This window comes from Urocampus carinirostris, chromosome 3 (assembly GCF_059441175.1).
Source record: "Urocampus carinirostris isolate Australia breed hairy pipefish chromosome 3, RoL_Ucar_1.0, whole genome shotgun sequence".
In the NCBI taxonomy this organism is placed as follows: domain Eukaryota; kingdom Metazoa; phylum Chordata; class Actinopteri; order Syngnathiformes; family Syngnathidae; genus Urocampus; species Urocampus carinirostris.
In genome coordinates, this window is record NC_142351.1 from 22,628,839 (window position 1) to 22,647,101 (window position 18,263).

General features: G+C 38.4%; 1 protein-coding gene across 2 annotated transcripts in view; it reads left to right on the forward strand.

Moving 5' to 3' along the window:
* Positions 1 to 16,679, forward strand: part of cpne5a (copine Va) — a 121,328-nt gene extending 104,649 nt beyond the window's left edge. For both annotated transcript variants that reach the window (XM_088331104.1, XM_088331105.1), the window contains 4 exons: positions 1,497 to 1,599; positions 7,074 to 7,131; positions 8,455 to 8,528; positions 10,281 to 16,679. In XM_088331104.1, the coding sequence (XP_088187230.1) occupies positions 1,497 to 1,599; positions 7,074 to 7,131; positions 8,455 to 8,528; positions 10,281 to 10,472 (427 nt within the window). In that variant the 3' untranslated portion in view covers positions 10,473 to 16,679. The remainder of the gene's footprint in view (positions 1 to 1,496; positions 1,600 to 7,073; positions 7,132 to 8,454; positions 8,529 to 10,280) is intronic.
* Positions 16,680 to 18,263: the final 1,584 nt, after the last annotated feature.

Here is an 18,263-nt window from a genome sequence, read left to right on the forward strand (position 1 = left end):
AATCATGTTGAGATTGGATCTTGCTGGATTATGCAGATGCTTTGATAAGATCCAGAGACAATAGGCCTCTCCCTCAACAGTAAATCAGAACACCACTTTGAACAATGTAGCCTGAATAATCACTGAATGAATTAATACATTGAGACATCAAGTGAATACATTAAGAAGTATATTATATAAGCATACTCATATATGTATGTATATATGTATGTATATATATGTGTATATATACATATATATATATATATATATATATATATAACCGACAGCAACCCTGAAATTGACTGCTGCGATGAAAGGATAAACACAAGTGGATTTTGCTACTTAACTCATTTTCCACTAACATGCTTGGACTATAAAGGGGTCATACAACATAATATAGTCAAAAAATATTTTGAGTTGATTTCCGCTTTAAACAAAAGAAAGTAATTTCTTAGGTTGTTAAGTTGTTTGAAAAAATTGACTTAAATAAAAGTAGGTTATAAAACAATCCATCGCGCGGATAGTCCACCGCGCAACACACATACAAAGAAACAAAGAACAATGACAGGCGGATATTTAAATTTTAAAAAGTCAGTGAGAGAGTAGCCCTGCCCTCACAAGTAAAATAGGAAAATTCAGGGGCGGGGGGTTCGGGGTCGTCCCCTCAAATCAAGTAAATGGTCGGGCTCGGGCCGAGTAGGGCTTTAATACCTACGGGCCCGGGTGGGTTGGACTCAATTTTATTAGGCCCGATCTTACCTCTAGATCCTAGCATTAGGACGAGGCTGACGTCATTTTAAAACAAAACGTGTTATGTCTAAAAATTAATTGGATGTAATTCTTGTCTTTGTTTTCGTTTTGTTTTACTGTTATGTTAAGTATCACTTCACATCCTAAACTCCAACCTCAACTTATCTTCAGTTAATCTTGTATTTTTATCTTTTTAAAACTCATATTATTCTTTTATGTATGCCTGTATATAGTTTCTCAGTTTCAATTTTTACGCTGGCAACTGTGTGGACAGCAAAGTAAGAATATCATTGTGCAGGGAAACGTGGTTCTTTACTGTGCATATGACAATAAACACTTTGAATTGTATTGAATTAAAGGTCACTGCTAACACAATGCTAACATAAAGAATCCCTTGGTGTCAAGAGCTTCACTGAACGGTTTCTTTTGATACCTGGTTCAGCAGAATTTCTTTCTTTCGGCTTTATTTCATTATTTCAAAATGCGAACTAAAAATTATGTTTGTAACACAACTTGTTTTTTCAATCACTCCAAAAGTAACGTCCTTATTTTCAAGATCCATGAACATTACTTTTTAATGCACAGGAATCAAAAATACGTAAGTAAAATATAAGCTTTCTGAGAAACCTTCTTTAATATAATACTTATTAGTACTCACCTATGAAATGATTGTCATACATGAATATTGCGTTTGTGGTTAGCATAGTCACATTTTCCTACAGTTTTCAACCGTCTTTTTCCCTGATAACAGTTTTCTTCTACAGGTATGCTGCAGCAGTACAGGACGGCTCACAATATTTCGTCCTGCTCATCATTACGGACGGTGTCATTTCGGACATGTCCCAAACCAAGGAGGCCATCGTTAACGTAAGTTTTCTGGAACTCTTCTGGGTTTTACTGTCCGTGGAGTATAATGTTTTCTTCTCCTTTTGTTTCCCGCTGCCGCTGTCATGTATGTTCCCTTTTCTTGAGACTGCTGGAAAAACCTGAGGTGTCAATCAGATTTTAATAGATTCATATTTGCATTCCGAAGGAATCTGTTTCATCTAAGTTAGAGTCTAATTAGAATCCTAGTGTACTGCAGGGAATTTAACTTTCGGTTATTTGAAAGTTACGCACATTAGACTACTTGTATTTATTAATTGTATATTAATACTTCTCTATTGTTTAAATGCGAATTTGAGAAGGAATTTATGTACCATGTAGCTGGCCTCCTCTAGACCCCCAGCAGACTGGGTTTAAAGGGAATTTGCGACTGTTAATCAAACCATTGGAACAGCCACACCTTCCTTTTAAGATCTTGTCTGCTGCTCTGCTCAACGTTTCCAAACGTCTTGCTGCTTCACCTGGAACCCAACCCTCTTGCTTTCTCTTTGTGTTTGTGTTTCTATGACAAGGCGTTTCTGATTCTAATTTAATGCTGAATTATGGATTCCGGTGAACCTAATGTATTCGCATATCTAGCAAGGCAGCCTGCAGGGGTTTGAGCTATCTTTGATGTTTTTCCTAATTTAACACTGCAGATGATAAGATCTATTTTTTTTACCCTTAGGGGTTGTTTGCAGGCAGAAATTGTTTAAAACCATGATGACCCGGGTTACGCATTACAAAATATAGTCGGGAAAACTTGTCCAGCTATGTGTTTTTTTATCCTTTGGGCTTTAAAGAATTTGGACTTTAGTACTGCTGAAATTTCGAAGGATCTGATAAGAATTCTTCATAAATTCCTATAAAAGGTCTCACAGTCAAGCTTTACCTTTTAAAGATCAAGAAGGTTGAAGGAGATGGAGCTTAGAAACAACCCATTGTTAACAAGCAAACCATGACCTCCCCAACCCTTGCAACGGAAGCCTGACCCACTTTTTCTCTGTGCAACTCTCTTATGAACATGTACTGTCTGGCAATCAAATGAAAATGACATACCTGTCAACCTCAGCTAATTGCTCCCCCTTTTAATAATTGCAGTTCCCTTTATTAAGTTATAGACAGAGGTGGGTAGAGTAGCCAAAAAAAATACTCAAGTAAAAGTACTGTTACTTCAGAATAATATTACAAGTTGAAGTAAAAGTAGTCATCCAAATACTTGTAACTCTAACGACATTGTATTTATTGAACCAATCAGATCATCAAATGATCAAAGTCCATCCAATTAACAAAAAAATGAATGTAATTTAAAATTACATTAAAATAACCAACGTAAATTCAAGTGCTTTACCAAACAATAAAGTATTCATCCATCCATCCATCCATTATCTGCACCGCTTATCCTCAGTAGGGTCGTGGGGGCGCTGGATCCCATCCCAGCCATCCTCAGGCAGTGGGCAGGGGACACCCTGAACTGATTGCCAGCCAGTCGCAGGGCACACAGGGACAGACAATTCACTCACTCACTCACACCTAGGGACAATTTGGACCGGCCAACTAACCTGGCATGCATGTTTTTGGAATGTGGGAGGAAACCGGACCTCAGGGTTAGGGTTAGGGCTAGGGCGCCGCACACGCGCTAACCACTGCGCCAACCACTGCGCCGACGTGCTGCCCAACAATAAAGTAAAAATAGTATAAATTATGTATATATGTAGCACCAAGTAGTACATTTAAATTCCCAATACTTATCCTAACAGACTCTGCAAGCAAAACAACAAGGTTTAAGAGTCTTTAAGAGTCTTCAAATATCTTAAATATTCTGAATCATGTACCAAATGTCTAAGCGGCTATTGCAAATAACAAAAAAAGGCTTCGTGATTGAAAGTCTAGGCAACAGGTGAAAATTTTCAAATCTATTGAATAAAAGTGTTGAAATTTTAACCATTACAGAGCAAAGTGTATCAACTCCAAAGGTAAGTGTGTGAATAGAACCTTCCATGTAGCGTATAAATCAACACAACATGGAGGACAAAAACACAGAACGTATTCAATTGAGGAAAAGTGAAGTTTTGGATGGAGTTCATAGTTGACTTGCATGGCCGACGGCGCTTACGGTGTGTGAGTGTGTGAATGGGTAAGTGTGGAGCAAATTGTAACGCACTTGAACAGAGGTTTTAAGTCACTTGAAAAGTGCTATATAAATGCAGACCATTTACCATTTTGCTTCTTAAACGGCTACGTCCGACCGTCATATTGTTTGAGTGTTTGAGTGACATATGAGTCTTAGACCTTTAATAAGGTCTTCAAAGACTCTCCATTTGACAATAATTTTGAAATTTAGTCAAGTCATGTTTATTTGTATAGCCCTTAATCATGAGGAGTATCAAAGTGCTGCACAGACCACAGACTATTACTAACTACAGACTATGATCCCACCATCCTGATCTAAAACCTACATGAGGGCAAGGAAAAACTCAAAAACGTTTAAGTATTTATTTTTATTTTTAATTTTCACTACAGTAATGGAAGTTTCAAAAGCTGCGTCGTGGCCGTCATAGACTTTCTGGGCTAGTTTACAGGCTGGGGGCGTTGTTCCTGTCTTACACTTTCCAGACAATTTTCAACATGTTACCTAGTGTTTACTATGTTTCTGTACTGTAATGCTAAGTCTATTTCATCCTGGAAGGGGGATTACCACTCGTGAGGCCCCTTTTCAAGGTTTCTTTTTTCCTCACGCTCAGGTTTTGAATTTTTCCTTGCCCGCACGGTTTAAGATCAGGTAATTGTGTAATTGTAATCCTGTGCAGTCCTTTGAGACATTTTTGTGATTAAGGGCTATATGAATAAATGTGACTTGACTTGACTTAAAAGGCTGTAAAAACCCCAGTCCAGGGTCCCCCAGCACTCAATAATGTATGTGCTTTCAAGGACCCCAGACTCTTCAAACTAACTGCCCTATAATGTGCTGGGAAACCAAGCCAAGGAACCTTCATGACCGCATCCATCATTTACGATCCTCTCCCTTCTGCGTGTCGACTGTAGAGCAGTTCTTTCCGTCTCTTGGAATTCCGTCGATGGGCGCGGTCGCTGTGCCCAATATCGTATGCTGCAGTGCGCTACTCCAAAGGTGTTATTCATTAGAACTTGAACAGCGACAGCAAGAGAGGTGAACATTTCTGCACAAAGGTGGATTCCATATGGCTTTTAATATGAAATGGTCAAACGGCTGTTCACCCTGGAAGAGTAGAGACTTGATTCGGTTTGAATCATTGGGATTACAATTCGAGCCTTTGCTCAGTTCGCAAAGTGATAAAGTATTTACTTTTTTTTTACATTTTTTTTCTGGATAAACTTCTCATTCATGTTAATGTGTTGTTACCTTATACCATACACATCCAGGTCATTTGACACATACCTTGATATATGTTGAGGTGGAATTATAATAGATAATGTTTTATGATTCAATGCAACAAAAACACATTTCTGTTTCAAACCAGTTTTATCACACTTGTAAGAACTTGGACAAGGTTTTATCAAATATAACAAACATATTGTTCTTTATATAATCTGATGTTGGTTCATGAACCCATAATTTGACTATTACAATATGTCTTTTCCCCTGGTCATATTATAAGAAATGACATTTTAATGTGAATGTTTTTTATTTTACAATTTCATATAAATACCACAGCATTTTTTATTGCACCAGAAAACATTTCTGAATTTATTGAAATAGAAAAATCTAAGTAGTATTATGTAGGATTGTGGGACTGGTTTCTCCCATTGCACAATTTGTGTTTTTACAGTCTATTTTAAAGAATACTGGACCTTAAAAACATACTGAATATATTTATATGTGGATGAAAAACTTGAAGTGAATAGATTTGAATCCAAATTTGTCAGAACCAGAACAGACACAGGACTTAATCGAGTAACGTTTCACACCAAGATTTATTGCGGAAGCGGAGTAGTCAGGCACGGGAAAACAAACACCAGCGATTCGGTGATCGCTGGGCTGGAGAAGCAGGAAAGCCACGAGATCGGAGCGTGGTCAGAGGGGGGAAATGAGTCGAGCAGCCGGTACGGTAGATCGGAGCGTGGTCGGTGGACGGAAACGAGTAGGGCAGCCGGGACGGGAGATCGGAGCAAGGTCAGAGGAAGGAATCAAGTCAGGTAGCCGGAACGAGAGAACGGAGCATGGTCGGAGGAAGGAATTAAGTTAGGTTGCCAGAGACGATCGGGAAGCCAGGGGTAGACGAGTAGGATACAGGATAGGACGGGACAGCCGGGAGACAGAGTCAAAAAGTGCTTGCCTTGCATGTGCGGATGTTCGCTGACGAACGGACCAGGAGTGAATGAGAAAGACGTGTTTAAATAAGAGGGAAACCAATCAGGAAAAGAGCAGCACTGGTACTAAACGAGTGAGCGCAGGTGAGAGCAATGGGCAAATCATGACAAAATTATATTGAATTTCAGTCTATTAATATCGATACTCAGTCCTAAAAAAACTACTTATGTGTTTCATAATGAATATAATTAATACTTTATAAATGTAAATACATGTAAATGGTCTGCATTTATATATCGCTTTTCAAGTCACTAAAGACCTCTCAAAGTGCTTTACACTAACCCATTCACACGCACTCACACATCGATAGCAGGGTCAGCCATGAAAGGCAATTACCTGCTTCTCTGGGGCATTAGGGATTCAGTGTCTTGCCCAAGGACACTTCGACATAAAACATGAAGGAGCCAAGAATCTAACCTGCAAACTATTGATCCCAGAACGAGCGCTTTACCTCCTGAACTACTGCCGCAAGACCCGCCCTGTCGGGATATGTTTGGCTCAATAATTTGCAGTGAGGTTCATGTCTAGTGAGGTTTAGTCAGATTTACAAACAAATTGACCTAAATGTATTCATAATTTGATTGACAGAGCAAGAAAGCAATACATAAACTATAGCATAGAAAAATGAATATTGTCTTATCTTAACTTATATATGAAGTCTATGCGCTGCTCCTTTTGAACAAAGCATCAACAGAAACATATTCCACCGTTATGAAAAAAAGAAAATAATAATGGATGTCTCAACTTGCTGTCAGTTTGCTAAAAAAAAGTATTACAAATTCTAGTGTTTGGGGCTGAGGTGTGTGCAAATCCGATTCATTATTCTCACTGTCGGCCTCGGAGAATAGTGTGCTCACACTGCAACTGCAGACACTGAGCACAGTTGTTAGTTACATACTAATTGCGGTAATAATATTTATAATAAAATGTGAAAATTAAGTCATTTTGAAAATGAAATCCTCAAATTGTGAAGTTAAATAAGTAAAAAAAAAATACGCTAAATAAATGTAAACAATGAATATATTTTTTATCTTATATTTCAATGAAGAGAGGGGAGGTATACCCTCCCCTCTCAAGTGTTGGGAATTTTATGACTGCTATTGACTGCTTTTGTCACTCACTACAGGCTGCCAAACTACCAATGTCCATCATCATTGTCGGGGTGGGCCAAGCAGAGTTTGACGGTGAGTCAGTTTATTGCCGATCAGTGGCGCTCACTTCCACCTCACGTGGGTGGGTCCTCTTCATGCTTGACTATCCATGTTTTCCACAGTATAAGGCATACCGATTTATAAGGTTCGCCCCCAAAATTTAGTCTTTCTAATAGTAATTTTTCCTAAATATTGTGCACTTAAGCGTATGAAACTAAGACTGTTTGTACTGTGTGCAGTGTGCCAGATCCTATCCACTAGACCACTAGATGACACATGGGAAGGCATTAAGTCTTTTTTCATCATCACACTATTTTTAGTCACGGTATTAAATTGTTAATGTTATTGTTGGGCCGGGCTGCGAGAATATTGTCAGACATTAAACTGGTCCATGGTACGGTCCACCTGCAAAGTCCTTACGAAGCTCAGACGATTCAAAACAGAATGACGATGAAGGCATTGTGGGAAGTAATTCAGTTGTTCTGAACTGAATGAAGTTTACAACATTGTGGGAAGTAATCTGGTATCCCTGAAATTTACAAATCAACACATTCAAAATGTTTGTTACTTACGATGCCTATTTTGAGCTGAGAAAAAGTGAAAAAACATTCACTCTACTCTAACATTTTTGATTCCGTGACTAAAAATAGCGTGATAGCGAGATAAGACCTAATGCCTAGTCATGTGTTTTATATATGCCCAGTGACCCAGTGAATAAAACCAGCTGCTCTCCCGTCACAATCTAGGGTCCTGTGCATATAGTGTGCAATCGTGAACAACCATTCATGTCTCCAGCAGCCTAGTGGTTCGGATTCAGTGCTCTTACCATAGCCATCTGATTCAATCGCCGTTACCACCATTGTTATGCAATTGTGGTCATTGCTAAAATGGATCGATAGATAACTGCACAAATATGTTAGTGTATTTTAAATTTTGGCCACATGTAAGATAAGGTGGACATAAAAAAGTCAGGCCAATTTGAGGTTTTGGGATGCGCCTTGTCGTCCGAAAAACATGTTACATAGGTAATTTGAGCTTCCTGGGGTCTTCTTTACGTATAGCAATGTATTTTCTGAATTCTTAATATGACTAAAAAAAGCCATAAGACGATGAATATTTATCAACCAGAAAGAAAGGATAATTAGCATGGAATGGTAATCTCATTTATTACTCTAGGGGCAAAACAACAGAAAGAGCTGTCATAATGATGCAGGGAATACGGAATGAAATGAAGAGCTCTCTGTCACTTAGGAAAAGCCAAATATTTGAGTCGGGTGCAGATGTACCTAATGATATGACTGGTGAGCATTAATCACTACAGACGCTCACTGGATGCTGATTGCCTTGTTTTCACAGCCATGGTGGAGTTGGATGGAGATGATATCCGGATATCTTCACGGGGAAAATTAGCTGAGAGAGACATTGTACAGGTGAAAAATACTTATGTTATGTTTGTTTTTATGTTTTTACTCTTACTTCTTGGTGTAGTATGATAATTCACTATTTGTTGTAAATGACCCAAATGAGGTTACAGAACATAGAAGACTTTGTCCTGTAAACAGGGAAACGTAGGGTCCCAAATGGGCCACAATGAGGTCGTTTCACGCATTCGCAAGTTCTGAAAACAATGGGATCGAAAATAAACCCAACTGGGTCAAACATGGAGCAAGACACTGTTGGATCAATTTGGTCCAACTTTCCTAGGTTGTTTTTTATACCACAGCTCAATCTTTTGTCTATTTTTTTAACAACAGTAACCCGTTTGGACATAACCTAAAATGTGAGATTGTTTATAATATATTGACGGAATTTTGGGATGTATTAGAAATAAAAAGAACACATTTAACTGTTTTCTCAAATAAAATGACTGTCTATTGTTTTTTTACACTATGAACTTGTTTTCCACTTTTGTTTTTTGATAACGAAGGAACGCAGATTAGAGAAGGAAATTAAATGTTGATGAGATAAAGTGTTTGAGGATTATGTTAGGAGTGACAAGATTGGCTAGATTGAGAAATGAAATTGTGAGAGACAGAACTGGAGTAGTAGTGGAACTCAGCAAGCGTGTGGATAAGAGAGTACTTGGTTGGTTTGGACACATGGAGAGGGTGGATGAGGAGTGAATGTTGAAGAGTACCTACAGAGCAGAAGTAAATGGAAGAAGACCAATTCACGCGATTGACGTGAATGGATGGTGTTATGAGTGCACTGCAGGAAAGAGGTCTAAATATAGTGGAAGCTAGAGCTCTTGTTGGTGATAGGAACGAGTAGAGAGGTGTTGTAAAAGGATAGTGTGATGTTTAGACGTCTTCTAAGGGATGGGAAGGGCACCTGTATGATACGGCAGGGGTAAACCAGTTTCATTTGGAGGGACGAAAGCATGACCGACTTCGGTGCCGGGCTGCTTAACTTGTTTGGGTGTTTGGGCAATTGGGGCATTTCGGGTTGGCCATGGTCCAAAAACTAAGCTTATCTTGGACGTGTCAAGACTTTTCCCCTTTTTTTATTTTCTTCATTTTGTATGTGTTTGTCTTGCTGTCGGTCACTCCTCTCAAGGGATATGACCTGGGTAGATAGATAGATAGTTTTTCGATAAATAGATCCAATCTTTTAAGTTTTTCAAAAAGAAATGACACCGTTTTGATGGTTTTATGTACCAACAACCTGAAAAAAATTGCAATTTTGAGAACCACGTTTTTTTTCAAAGACAAAGAACCAATTTTGTTTTGGTTTGTTTGTGACAAACAACCCGGGAAGTTGGGTCAAACTCACCTCAGGTACCTCAGATATTGAATCAACCTCTATTATTGGACCGAATTCTTTTTAAGTGCACTCTTTACTGAAAGACTGTTTCATCCTGTTTCAAGTCTCGGCCGAGTCATACCTAAGACTTACAACATTGGTACTCATTGCCTCCCTGCTTGGCGCTCGGCATTAAGGGTTGGAATTGGGGGTTTTGGTCACCTAATTACTCCCAACACAGTAGTTGGGTCTAAAATGGCGGCGCCCTGTTCGGCTGCGGCTACATCGGCTCGCTACAGTTTAACTGTACGGGTCAGGTGTATCGACATTTCGTTCTGTGTGCATGGTTACAAAGAATGACAATAAAGGTAAATTCTATTCCATTCTATTCTATCCGTTGACTTGTTTTTCATGTTTTTCCCGTCCTCCGCCGTGACCAGTTCGTCCCATTCAGGGACTACATGGACCGCACGGGCAACCACGTCCTAAGCATGGCCCGGCTGGCCAAAGATGTCCTGGCCGAGATCCCCGACCAGCTCATCTCTTACATGAAGAGCCGAGCCATAAAGCCTAACCCGGTTCCACCGCCGCCGTATTCGCCCGGCGATCGCTGCCAAAGCAACGCTGTGTGAAACCCTTCACACTACTTCCCTGGGAAGATAAACATCCTGCTGAATCGGAGTGAAACCGAGGATGGTGAAGTCTCCTTTCTAGAACAGCTTGAAATGTTGAGGAGCTTAATTCAAAACTGTTATTGTTTGCTGCCCAGTTGAAGAACAATGTCACGGATCGCTGGACATTGGGGCAAGACAGGACGTAAGTAAAGCGTTAGAGTGTGCCATCTTGTATTATGTTTGTGATACCTTTTACAATTGATGTGTTTAGAAAAAAAAAAGTCATGTATTCTGGTTTATTGCAAGTCATATTTTCCCTGTAGGTTTCCGATATTTTATGGCTTCTTATTGTAATAATAATTGAAATCCTTAAATTAGCTATTTCTATTTTGATAATTACTACATTATAAATATATATTTAAAAAAAGCATGTGATGAAATATTGTATGAGATTGTTTTAAAGCATTTTTGAGTGCAAGTTGCTGTGAGTTGTTGCCATGATAGTATTATTTTTACCTGTTTTTAATAATTCTGATATAAGTATTGCACTACCCAAAAAAAGCACAAAGCTTTGAATGCTAATAATAAGCTAAATATACCTGTTGAACAAAAAGACAATGCACCATTCTTTGCATCTTTTTATTATTCATTCAACATTGAAAACTAATGACCATAACCTTTCACAAAACCACGGCCCGGAAGTTTAGACACAGCTGAGGACTGACCAAAGGTTTCCGGTCCATTTGAATGAACATAATTTTTTTCCAGATTGACAACATTTGAAGAGTGACACAACTCCCAAAACGAACATTTATCTTACACGACAAAAATAATTTTGGTGTGACTTGTTTTTTAAAGTGATCATGTGTCTATGAGTAATTTCCCACTCGTGTTTTTAAGTATTCACATTCAGTATTTAACCGGAATGCTACAGCTCAAATAGTAAAGAGTACCATGGTCAGTGAAGAAAACTAACATAGTGCTAACATAGCATTAGGCTAGAAAAATTTAATCAGAAAAAAAAACCTTAGAGGACAAAGTTCCGAGACGCTAACTTGGTGAAGAGTTCAGGGAGAACAGAGCTTTCAATGAAACACAAAAGCCTGGAAAGAGCAACTCATTTCTTTCCCCTTCAAAAAGCATTATTTTGAGCATAGCAAATTAAAGATGGAGAGGACAGCTCGTTAATGAACTTTCACACCAGAGCCAAGAAGAAATTTTCACCTTATAAAAGCATTCTGACATCCCACACGCATGAGTTCAGTCGAGCCACTAATGAGACGTTTGCCACCAAATGAAAAAGACCTCCCCCAGTGAAAATATCCACCAGGAAGAAATGGGGCACTCATTAACCAATGGAACAAATGATAAACCAAGCAGTTAACTATCCGCATTAACTATCCACCCAAAACAATCAATTGACCAAAAAAAACAACCTTCAAACCAACAACCAAACTGCACAACCCCTAAACAATCAATCATCTGCTTAAAGGACCAATTTAACAGAACAGAATCCAAGCAAATGACTCGTTTAAACCAAGAAACCAACTAATGTTCTAGCTCAGTGGTCCCCAAACTACGGGCCGCCTTCACATTTTTACTACACATATACTGGGTGCGCGGTATTGGTTGTAACAGGATTCAAACCAAGATCATGGCAGTGAAACTGCCGAACTCTTACCACTGGACTATTAGCGATATAGATGACATATGAAAAGGCATTTCACTTGTTACAATTTCAATAGACTTGTCACAATGTTTAGAATATAACAGCGTCAATGTAATATGTAAAAGCACCATGAAATTAACAATTGTCTATGGTACCGTGACTAAAAATTATGTGATAGTGAGATAAAATCCATTGCCTTTTCACAAGTCATCTATACCACTGGTGGGCCAGGGATCCGACCACTAAGCGTATCTTGGACCTGTCAAGACTTTGCATGACACCACAGAAAGTTCATTTTTTTTAGAGGTTATTATCTATTTTCTGCCTTTATTCTGTGAAGAACCTAGAAAGGTTATTCGATTGTGGCTTCTTGGAAAACAATAAATTTGTACATTTAGGCACTCCTGCAATCATCACGATTTTTCTGTTCCAAACTGACCCCGGTTCCTCATCGGAAAAGGGAAAAGATAGGTGGCTTTCACAGGTAAAAGTTTGGGGACCCCTGGTCTAGCGTTAACAATCAACAAGTAAATTGATTTGACAACCAAATAAAGATGACGTTTTCAAGTAACCCAACTGATTCTAACATTAATAACTCTATCTGAGTCAACTATATGTCTCATCAACGACCTAACTAGCTCATTGATTGACTCAAAAGCAGGCTACACAATTGTGTTATTAAAAAAACAAACACCCTACGACTTCCTTAGCACCCATGCACTACTCTTAGTTAAACTCCAAATAGCGGACGGAAACGAAAGCACCATTGCGTCACAGAAGACATTTCTCTACAAAAATCCACCGACTGAGCATAAACAGTAGCAACATTTTGCTGCCTCCCACCGATTTGCTTTCATGACTTGATTCTACTCACTCTCTCTCAGTCACTCAATCCAAATGTGCCTAAAATATAGAAACATATCCAAATTCATTCAGCAGGCTGTTCATGCACTACACGGAAAGTGTGGCTAAGGGTCAAACTGTTGAACAACGAAGGCAACTCTCACACATACATTTGTAGACTTTTGTACTTCAGGCTCATCATTTTTACCATGAAATTAACAAACATTTTGGCTGAGTTTAGTTCAATACTTCAAGTCAAGCTCTGCTTACAATTGAGCCGTGTCCGTATATAAGGTTAGATTTTGCTGGTTCTGTTAACAAAATAACAAGCTCACCAACAGAGACTTGACATTTCCACTGCATCTTTTTTTCTGCTTTGTTTTCATCTGATTTGAAGGAAGTTTTGCCACTGTCATACTTTAACGCCTCCAGTTGCATGCAGACTATTGCTTGTTGGATAATGGATCTGAGAAGTAACTGGTCATTTGTTGGGATCAAAATACCAAAATACCTCCACCAAAACTCATTCAAGCAGGTCTAACAAAATAAAAATAGGTTAAATGAACCAATATGCTAACACTGCAAGCCTCTGATTATCTTTCCAGTCTTCGTGAACCATTTTAATAGAGAACTTTTTCCTTTTACTATAAAAACATATTCACTTAGTTTCTGTCTTTGAGTAGACGTGCGTTTCAACATAAATCGGTCATGACTTCGCTTTACATCAATTGAACGCTGCCTGACTCCTCTTTTGTTTAATTTACACGTTAATAATATTTGGAGGATAAATAATATTATTGTGAGTATGCCGAATCATTTAATGTCATGAAGACACTCAGGATGGTGCAGAAGCACAGATTACTATGATATGACTGTAGTCCTTTTTTAGGGCAGGTTTGAGTACACAAAAAGGCAGGCGGCAAGGCAGCAGTATCCAGAACAGTAGAGGCAAAAAAACGTAATCCAATAGACAAGCGAAATGTTTGGTGATCCAGCAAATCGGCAGTCCAGCAGTTCATCAGGCGGTACTCAGAAGCCAGTCAGGGTTTCACTACAATCGTGCTGTGACATGGGTGCTTGGAAGGTGAGCGGGGGGACAACACACTAGGAGGGAACCATGGGAACACAGCACTGAGAGAGGAAAGAGGAAGAGTCACAATAGGAGGGGAAAATGTGGGGAAAGTAGACAAATGATGATAGAACCCGAAAGTGAGTGACCTATAAGGTAAGGGTAAGTGAGGGAGGAAGAGAGAGAAAGAGAAAACAGACGGTGAAACAGAACTCAGAGTGCAGGATCAGAGTCAAACAACCTGAACCCAAGTCTCAGTAACAGGATACAAAGCAAACCGAATGTTTACTTGGTGTATTTTCTTTCATGTTTTTTTTTTTTTTTTTCAAGAAAACTGAATCGTATGACCATTTTATGGGTGAATTCATATTTCTCCAAATGCTTATCATACTTTTTCATTGCAAAGAAATCTTAGTTATTACTTCACTTAAAGCGTGTAATTTTTAACACGCAACTATGGTTTGATGTTGCCAGACTTCAACAAGGATTTTGAGACACTCAACAATGAAATTGCGCACGATAAAGGAACCTCATTTCATTGTATGCCTGAAGACATTCGACTTTCATTAGGACTCTTCTTGTTCCCTGCAGTCATTGTGTACATAAGGCCCACATATGGAATAACCTGTGCAAAGAAAGAAAAAAAAAAATCAGACTTGGCAGTTGTAGACCTTACGCATGCGAGTGTGTCTAAGACGTTGGCAAGTCAACCTTTGTTTGAGCTCAGCGAGCATGTCGGCCATATTGCTTGACCCGATCTCGGCTCTGTTCACCTTTCACATCCGGCAGTGGTTCTTAAAACTTTTGAAACTGAAACTACCTTGACAAAAGCACTTCCTATGCAAAAAGTGACATTAAAATCATCGTTTGAAACGGTTGAAAAGACACAGTTCTAAAAATGCACATGCGGATGTATTGACACTGGAGCAGCACTTAAATGTACTGTGCGCAAAGTGCAGGTTTATGTTACATGCAAAGCTTGACTGCAGTGACTTTTTGGGTATCTTGAAAGCAGAGGTGTCCAAACACTTTTCCAAATTAACCAAATTGGGACAAAAAGCAGACCTACTCAGAACTTGCTTCATTTCAATTCAACATTCTAGCTCGTTTTTTACAAAACGACTCATATCTTGGGGTAGTTTTGGGTTAACTTGTTATGCTTTATCAAATTCAACATATTTTAAGGGGTTATGCCAAACATAAAGAGCAGTTTTGTTGAAAATGCACAAAATTTGGGGCTCTCCAAAATATGATGTAACTTGGGTGTGGTTTTCAGTAAATAACATAGGTTTATGGGCTGTTTTTTTAGGATGTTAATCCATTTGTAATTATTTTAACACATCTAAGAAATGCACGTACTTGCTCACCCATCATGAATGAGTTGACTGAGGCTGCAATGAAGACACAAGGCAGGAGATGGTGGCACCCTTGTGTAAGAGGGAAAAGAAAAGATAATAAAAAGTGGGAAAAAAGATAGAACAAATTTAAAAAATAACAAAAAACAAAATAGAGATAAAAGGACCAAAATGATGGTCAAAATGAGCCTCAACACTCTTAACTAATTTGTGGGACTACAAACATTTGGTCAAGGTTTAAAGGAGTGGTGCATTATTTGATGTGTCATTGTAAAAGTAGAAAGTTTTTTTTTTCTCTATTAAGTATGAGTTAATGCCCTAACTAGGTTCAAAGAGCCCTTATGCTTTATTTTCCTCTGGGCCTATCTGCTTTTATCTCTTTTATCTTACTTTTAGCTAAGCTGTTCAGGGCGAACACATTGGGTAGGAGGAATAGGGGGGTGGAAGGAGTGCTGGAAAGGGACATCATGCTTGCTGCTGCGTTATTTTCTTTATTTATATTTGTCAGTGTAGCATAAAAAGGCCTGCCTAACGTTAAGTACAGTCCAAAAGGCAATCCAAACGCAAAGAAAGATAAAAAAAAAGATGATTTTATTCAAACGCATCTCAGAAATGAATGAGTTGACTGAGGCTGCAATGATGACACGAGCCAGGAGATGGCGGCAGTGAGTAAATAAGTTTCAAATTCCATACAGCTTCACTGATAAAGCTGGAGCAAATTGGAGAAGTTATTCCAAACCAAGTTAACTAATCTTGGGAGGTTGATGTGGACTAAAATAAAACAATCCAATTTCAGGGCTCAGAACAAAATATCTTCATGGGGTCAAATTTACCCAAAGAATGGGATCAATCCACAGTTGACAAAACTTTTTAAAATCTTATAAGGATGGAAAAAGACGATTTAATATTTTTACACACAAAAATACTTCAAATATTGCATTTCAGTTTTTAGGCGAACGTACGCTTTTCAGTGGATTCCCTGGGTTTGCTTAACATTTCTCGGTATGCATCAAATGGCTCCAGTCCAGGGCCATAGTTTGGACACCACTGCACAAGAGAGCGCCAACTTGTCACACGAGACAGAACCACTGCTGTTTTGTACAGCTCCTCCACATGACACATTCCTGTTTTTTGATCTCGGCGGGTTGCCGTAGCTCTCCAGGTCTCTGACTTGCATGCCAATTAATTTCCGAAGCAGGTCTTGGACATGATTGTCGTCATGCTGTGGTTTGTGAAATGCTTTGTGATGGATTGCCTTAACCTCAGATTAAAAACCAATGTTGACAGTTTTGCTCAGTTTGGTGATTTTTCTCCTCTAATTGAATTTCCTTTAAGCTAAGACAAACTTTATTAGTATTGAAAACATTTCGAAGCTTGGAAGTGTTTCAGATTATTAAATAATGTTTAGCTCCAGTTGCTGTTTAAAAAACGTTTTAATTAAGAAGACATTAATTTTGGTAATTAATCGTATTTAAAAAAATATTTGTATAAAATGGTTCCATTGGCAGATAATTTTGCTCATTTTGAGTATTATTTTCTCGCTATTATTTACATTTTTCACATTTTACAATATTTTTACGTTTCTGGTAAGGAAAAATATTCATATAAAAAGCACTGTATGATATTTGACCACTAAATGTCACTGTAATGTCTAGTGTGACGGAAAACTCCTACTACAAGGCACAAGGGAGAACACAAACTACGGAGACTGCAATAATGTAAGGAAAAAAGGGTGGGGGGGGATAATATTAAAATGGGGGAAAAGCAAGGGATTAAAAAAAAAGAAAAGGAAAATAAAAATAAATTAAAAGGGAAGAAGGAAAATTAGGGAAACAATTGAAAAACAGAGGGAGAAAAGAAAGGAGAAAAAAGACAAAAAGAATAAAAAAGAAAAATGGGGTTTTTCTGGGTTTCCTTAGCAGACAATCATTTCAGCTCCCTTGAGGTGAAGGTAATGCGATGTGAAATAAAATAAAAATATTAGGACCTACAAGTATTTTCTAATAGCGAGTTCAAGTAGTTTTGCTTAATATTAAAACATTTTTTTATAATTGTTGTATTTTTCACCACTAGGAAGCACTGAATCGGGGGTCGGGAACCAATGACTCGCAAGCCATATATGGCTCTTTTCATGAGTGACTCTGGCTCAAAGAAGAAATGAAACTTTACTATTACATGTTTAGCCGTTTTTGGCACATGCAAAGCCGGGACAACTTTCTGTTCTTAAATGGTTTGGTTAGTATATGTAGGGCACAGTCTCAACCGCAGATTACAGTGAAAGTGTCACACCAACAGACCCTATTTAGCTATACGTGTCTAAAGAATCCTCAGAATAAAAGCTCATTAAACAATGTATGTTAACTGCTGAGACACTTTATGATGAAAACCCACAGAACAAATGTAAACATCCCAAAACGCCAGCAAAGCACTCAGAGCAATTCGATTGGGTAAGCGGTAGGATCGGGCGGCGCGATACTCGCAGCGGACACACTCCTTCTACACATTGCCCAGCGCCATCTGCATCGATGGTTGACATGTTGGTATCCTCGTTTGCAGTATTTTGTGACATTTTTACAAAGGAACACTGCTTGCACCTTGTTTGGAAACCATTGTCAAGGACAAAGTAATGGTCAAATTGAGCCTCAACACTCTTAAGTAATTGAACGAGTTAGACACATTTTAATTGTTGACTATATATCAATATGGGACACAGGTTCTGGTATTATTATCATTATTTCATAGATTTTATCAAATCATCAAACATCACATAGTGAAAAATGTGCTGAAGAATTAGCTTTGGTCTGGAGAGCAGGTATGGCAGTTTTGTTAAAATTTCTCCTAAAATATACGATGTGACCCTCTCAAAAAATTAT